Here is a 7,054-nt window from a genome sequence, read left to right on the forward strand (position 1 = left end):
TGACCTTGGAAGGATGGAAGGCTAAGTCTAATGTTCCCTTTAATTGTATTCATTTTATGTATTCAATTCATGCTTATACTTATATATATTAACTAATACATACTTGACAAATAAATAAATAAATAAATAAAAAACAAACAAATAGTCAACCTTGAGCCTGGTGAGATTCGAACTGCCGAATTACTGGCAGCCAGCAGTCACTAGAAGTAGCATGCAGTACTGCACTCTAACCACTGCACCACCTCAGCTCTTAATGGAGCTCACCCAGCAGCTTCATGTAGATATTAAATAGGAGCTAAGAGAGACTGACCTTACAGCACCTCACATAGTAGGGGATGAGGGCAAGATCTCTTCCCCACCAAAAAAATCACTATTAACTGGAATTGACTCTTAGGAAGGGAGGCAAATGGCACAACACTGGTGTGGTCTGCCAGCAGCCTGCGGAGCTGGCAGTGGAGTTGGACAGTGATGAGGCTGAGGAAGAACATGGGCCAGTCCTGGAGGCTGGGGAAGGCCCAGATGAGGGTTCTGCGTCAGAGGCAAAGATGGGGCCGGGGCCATCGGGGAGTGAGGTGCAGACTCCGGAGCCTCCAGAGACTGATAGGAGTGAGGCAGAGGAACAGGAGGAGCCTGTTCCTAATGCACGTGTGAGAAGGGCTGCCAGAAGGCAAGAGCAGCTCAAGCAAAGAGGACAACTCGGGAGTAGGGCCAAGAGATGATTGGCCCCTCCCATAAGGCTTAAAACAGACCAGCAATGGCATTTGGGCTTTGCCGGAAAACAACGTTGGTAGCTTTGTCTTCTTCTTAGTCTATATCTTGTAGTTATTTTTGTATCTGTGACTTCTGAACATTTGCCAAGAAAGGCCTTTGGCAGTTTGCCTAATTGGACCAAGGTTTGAGATAGGACTGAGGAATTTGTGTTGGGAGGAATTTGCTTTAATTTAGTTGAACGACGCTGGGAATGAAGTAATTCTCATCTGTTCGAATAAAGTTTGTTTGTTTTTTCACTGGCTGATTTTCCTCCTACTTACTTGGGCCTGGGTCACAACATACACCAGTCTTCTGAGTTGATCCAGAAGGATATCAGTGTTGATGGTATTGCAGGTGGCAAGAGGCCAAGTAGGGCAAGGATGGGTGCACAACCTCCATTCCACTCATGGCAGAGATCATTCCAAAGTGTGACCAATGTCATTTCCATCCCATACCCAGGACTGAATCCTGATTGAAATGGATCTAGATAATCTGCTTTATTATTATTATTATTTTATCATATTTATATACCACCCTACTCCCAGGAGACTCAGGGCAGTGAACAGCCAAGATAAAAATACAGATAACATACAAAAGTTAAAAGCTATTAAAAATAGATTAAATAATATGGGCTCAGAAACAAATTTAAAACATCCAATTTATATAAAACATTTAAAACCCAATTTAAAAGGGAGAGTTAGGCCAGACCAGCCTTTTGGAATAAAAACGTTTTTAGGGCGCGGTGGAAAGTGCGCAGGTCCGGGATCCTCCGTATCTCCGGGGGGAGCTCGTTCCAGATGGCAGATGCCCCCACAGAGAAGGCTCTCCCCCTGGGGGCCACCAGTCAACATTGTTTGGCCGACGGCACCCTGAGAAGCCCCTCTCTATGGGAACGAACTGGTCGGTGAGAGGCTATTGGTAGCAGAAGGCGGTCTCGTAAGTATCCTGGTCCTGAGCCATGGAGCGCTCTAAAGGTGGTAACCAAAACCTTGAAGCGCACCCAGAAGACCACCGGGAGCCAGTGCAGCTCGTGCAGGAGGGGGGTCACATGGGAGCGCTACGTCACTCCCATCACCACCTGCACGGCCGCATTCTGGACCAGTTGGAGCCTCTGGGTGCTCCTCAAGGGGAGCCCCATGTAGAGAGCATTGCAGTAGTCCAGGCGTGAGGTGACAAGGGCGTGAGTGACCGTGCGTAACGAGTCCTGATCCAGAAAGGGACGCAACTGGTGAATCAGGTGAACCTGATAAAAAGTCCTCCCGGCCACGGCCGTCATATGCTCTTCTAAAGACAGCCGTGAGTCCAGGAGGACGCCCAAGTTGCGAACCCCATCCGTGTGGGCCAACGACTCGCCCCCATGGCCCTCTGATACTGTTGAACAACCTCCTTCTCAATCAACTTTAATAAAAAAGGGAGGTTCCCTACTGGATAAAAGAACATTCTCATTCAAAGAAGAATTTACCACCACTAGAACTGGCTCTCAATACCTCCCATGTGCTACGTTTAAGTTTGTAACATACAAGCCAACTAAAGCCCTCCAAAACATCCTAAGTGAATGAAAAGAACCAGCAGCCTCAGAAGAAGAAGAAACAGGAGTCATCTACAACATAAAGTGAAAAGAGTGTAACAGCCACTATAAAGAACAAACAGACAAAGATTAGCAGAGCACATCCGTGAACAGCAGCTAGCAGTCAGAAGACATGATGAAAATTGGATTGGATCCTGCATGATTAAGATTCCTTAATTTCACAACACATATTCAGACTTAAAACAAAGTTGGGAAAGTGTTAGCATCCTAGACCAAATCAAGTCCAAAAGCACAAGAAAATTTCTGGAAGCTTGGCACTCAGACAAATCAGCAATCAACAGGCACATAGAGATAAGCATCACACACATACCATTCAAAAGAGGCCATCAGAAAGCCAAAAAGGAAACAGAAAAATGAAAACACCTCCTCACAGCAATCAAAACCCAGATAAGCAGAGATTTACATGAAGATTAATGCTGGGCCAACAACCAAGAAGTAAATAATACCCCAAATGCGGAAATACAAACACAGACAAATAAGTTAATGGTGAACAACAGCCTAATCAAAGAACCATCAAAACATTCCTACCAACACTGATAGGGAAAGCCATAAGATAAAATGGCTTACAAAGAGCAAACCTTCTAGTACTGGTGAGGGTATCTATGTGGGTAATGAAATTAGTGCAAAAACAATATAAAACCCACCACCCAGCTCAGAGAGCACCAAAGACTCCATAGTTTGAGCAATTGGATTAGAATATTGATCTGTTTCTAAGAATTTCTAATTTTGACTACTGGTATCATTCTTGCTCCACATGTTAGATATAATGGTTATATACAATGGTTTTGTGAATTGCCTCATTCTTATTCAGTGATGTCTCTGTCTACAATAACTCTGGTAATTAAAATCTGCTTAATGTCAACAAAAATTCAGAAAGGGAAGCTTATAACAGTTATCTTACTTAGCCTCCTCGCCTATCTTCTCTTTGTCTTTTCCTTTTTATTATTATTTAGGGTCACAGATCAGCTGCTAGGTCCAAAGAACCAAGAAAGACCCCAGAAAGACCCCAGAAGTCAATCACATGTTAACATCTTCTCACCAACCTTGAAGATCTTGGACCAATAGATTCAGATAGGTAAGAAATTATAAAGATCTAATCTAACTTTGGCATGTGTAAATACAATTATGTTCATCCATTTAATCAGTAATTCATATAGAATCTTGTGCTATTTATATGTACTGTAGATAGTCAACTTGATTGACTTTTTCTGGACTAATTTTCCAATTAAAAAATGATTTATGATTGTTTACTTCTATTACATTTTTTTTTTTTTTACGTTTTATTATATATACACCAGCAAGAGTTTTGGAAGTTGGAGCACCAACTAGTGATGAGGTTTGGGGAAATTGTATTTTGGGGGGGATGCAGTTTTATTAGTTTAGCTGTAGAGCGTTCTCATTTCCTCATGGACCTGGTATTATGAGAATGGTGGAAATGTAAGAGACACAATTGATAATTTTCAGAAACCTAATACATGGAATGGGGTTAGTGGCTATAGGGCAATTTAGACAACAAACAATTGCATTCTTACCTTTAGTTATAATTAAATATAATATGCAATTGAAATAAGACAATTTTAAACTGAAACACTGTTTCCTGCGATTTAAACTTTCTCTTTGCCTGAATGAATCCAGACAAACATTTTGAAGATAATCTCTTTTTACGACCTACAAAGAAAAAGGACCTCCACAGATTTAGGCAGAAAGAACTTCAATTAGTAACAAATGCCCATCAAGCTAAATGGATGTATTTCCTCTGCCAAGTCTGTCACTTTTTTTAATTCCTAGTGCACTTTAACTGGGACAAGATGACCGAAATATTGGCAAGGGTTCAATTAATAAATCTCTAGAGTCAGACTGCCTCAGTTAGTGCTGAAAAGACTGAAAAAAAAAATGTGCAGAGATTCAAAGGGATGCTTTATCGCAAAGATGTTTTGAACAAAGCATGTTCTGAAAGCTGAACAGTGAAAATAGGCATAATAACCATTTTTTGTGGATAGTGGAAGCACCTACCGCCTAGTAGGAGATTTTTTAAATTGTTTTCATGGTAATTAGTTTGCTTTTTTCATTGTGGTGAGCTATCCAGAATCATTGGCAGCAAGGTAGCTTACAAGTTTAATACATTATAATTGGTCACATGGCCAAATGTTTAGATTGAGGTGGGCATTTTTGCCCACCTATACAGCTCTTCCTAAGAACCTGGGATAGGCAGATGTTATTGTCTGATAGTGTTAAAGGTATAGCTGCAGGATTAAGTTATTCCAAAGAAAGCTGCTTCTGCATTTATTATTAATAGCTGTACCCGGCCATGCGTTGCTGTGGCCCAGTCTTGTGGGTATACAATATTGTTTGAGCGAGTGCCAATAATTTCCCTCTGTAGCTCAGGTCACGCCTACTTTGGCTCCGTCCCAGTTTGCCGCGAGCTGGGTTCCCGGCTTGCTGGTATAACCACTTTCACCTTCGCAGCTCTCTGCACCACAGGGCACCATACCAGGTACGGCATACGGACGCTTTGCGGCAGTTGACATTTCCCGCCATTTTGCTTGTGGGTTTGGCGGCGGCGGCACTGAGGGGAAAAGACCCGGCACATGCCAGCCATTGTGGTGTCCAAAAAGATAGTATAGTGTGTGTTGTTGCTTGTACGTCCAACAGATGGCGCTGTTTTTCCAAAAAGCATGTTTTTACCTGTCACAGGTGTGACATCTATATAATATAGATATATAGAAACACGTGCGTATTCGAATGCCACGTTGTGTCAACATTTCAAAGCAATCGGTGCAGAACTTTCGGAGAGTTACGATTTTAAGCAAACGAACATTTACATTTTTATTTATATAGATGATCATCACACAATCAGCCAGGTGTTCAGACTGGGTTTGGCATTGTTGTCTACATATTGAATCCTTACCAAGGACCTGGGATAGGCAGATGATGATGATGATGATGATGATGATGATGATGATGATGATGATGATCAAAAAGTTGCCTCAGTCTTTCCACAGAGAGAAGATAGAGATGAAGATATGATAATTACTGAAGAATTAACAAACATACTCTTCTTTCTTTTCTTTCAATAGGAACTTCCATTCTAAAGAAGAGATTTTGAAGCATTACAGAAGTCTCTTAATAAATTTCAGCCTGGCAAATATGAACGCTACAGAAAAGTGTTTTAACTATAATATTACCCATTTTGTATATAGAACTAATAATTATTTCAATGAGTACCAAAATATGTCCATCTATTCTAAAATGATCGTGTTTTTAATCATATTAATCATCTGCTGTATTGGAGTCCCATTAAATGGAATTGTCATCTGGCTACTTGGCTTCCAGATTAAGAGAAACCCTTTCACCGTATTGATTCTGAATTTAGCTATTGCCGACTTTGGTTTCCTTCTGTTTATGGCTATACTCTGCATTAATTATTTTGCAGATTTTATACCATCAGGAATTCCCTGTGTGCTCTTCATTTCTATTTCTGACAGTATGTATATCAATGGTCTATTACTTCTGGTAGCCATTAGCATTGACCGATGTGTGTCTGTCCTCTTTCCAATCTGGCATCGCTGTTCCCGGCCAAAACGTTTGTCCCCTGCTGTCTGTGCCTTCCTCTGGATCTGCTCTGTCCTCCTGGGTGGGATTCCAAACATTGTGGAATACGAATTTGAATATGACAAGTTGTATCCCCATTTGCTGATAACTAATGTGCTTTGTATTCCAATGATCACAATCTCTACTGTGATTCTATTAGTCAAAACAGTTCTTAAACCTAAGCAGAAGAAACGGGGAAGACTTTTAGTAATGATCTTAATGACTCTTCTCTGTTTTCTTATTTTTACTGTTCCATTAGATATCTACCTCTTCATTATTAATGTTCTTGACCAGAATTATTTTTCACAATTTCCTCTATTGGACAAATGTTTTGAGCTGGGTGCTTGCCTAAACAGCAACGTTAACCCAGTGATCTATTTTCTGGTTGGGAGAAAAAAACAAACTCAGTCCAGAGAGAGCATGAAGGCGATTTTTCAAAGAGCCTTCAGGGAAGATGAAGTTTCTGATGCCAGATAGAAGTTTGCACTAAAGACGAAATACGGGGGAAAAAAGAAGATATTTGATCATACATATACTCACTGCAGCAAGAATAGCTTACGCCCAATATTGGAAAGGAAAGGATACACCACCAGAGGAACATATGATTCAGAAAGTTCTAGAATGTGCCGAAATGAACAAATTAACGTTAGAATTAAATGAGAAAGAAGACTCAGAATATTATACGGTGTGGGATGATTGGTACAGGTGGATTGATAACAGAATAACGAATAGATAAAAGTTAATACAAATTTTAAGATGCATATAGGAATTTAGAATGATGAAATGATGAAAGAATCAATCTAACTTGTGTAGAAAAATAACACTGTCTGACTGGTTGTATTGTATTGTATTGTATTATAATAAATTTCAATATAAAAAAAAAAGAAGAAGTTTGCACGCACATCCATAATAAATGTATGGCAGTGTTATCCTTTTCACAGCTTGTGTTGGTTTTGCTATAATGGGTTGAGTGGTCAGGCACTTTTTGATACATTTCTGTATATTATGAAGAAATTGAATCAGATCTATTTCTTCTACACATGTTTAGACTACAGTAGATTTACTGGGTTACGTTTCTCTGTGATTCCATTTAATAGTAGAGTGGCCCTGAATGCTTGACTTAAT

At 40.3% G+C, this 7,054-nt stretch overlaps 1 protein-coding gene across 1 annotated transcript; it reads left to right on the forward strand.

The window, feature by feature from the left end:
- The first annotated feature begins 3,764 nt into the window (after positions 1–3,764).
- Positions 3,765–6,406, forward strand: LOC148114974 (mas-related G protein-coupled receptor member H-like). Its single transcript, XM_087888854.1, has 2 exons — positions 3,765–3,775; positions 5,416–6,406. Exons 1-2 carry the CDS (start codon positions 3,765–3,767, stop codon positions 6,404–6,406), a joined length of 1,002 nt encoding a protein of 333 aa, XP_087744980.1.
- Positions 6,407–7,054: the final 648 nt, after the last annotated feature.

Source organism: Pantherophis guttatus, chromosome 3, assembly GCF_059756535.1.
Source record: "Pantherophis guttatus breed Tessera chromosome 3, ASM5975653v1, whole genome shotgun sequence".
Classification (NCBI taxonomy): Eukaryota; Metazoa; Chordata; class Lepidosauria; order Squamata; family Colubridae; genus Pantherophis; species Pantherophis guttatus.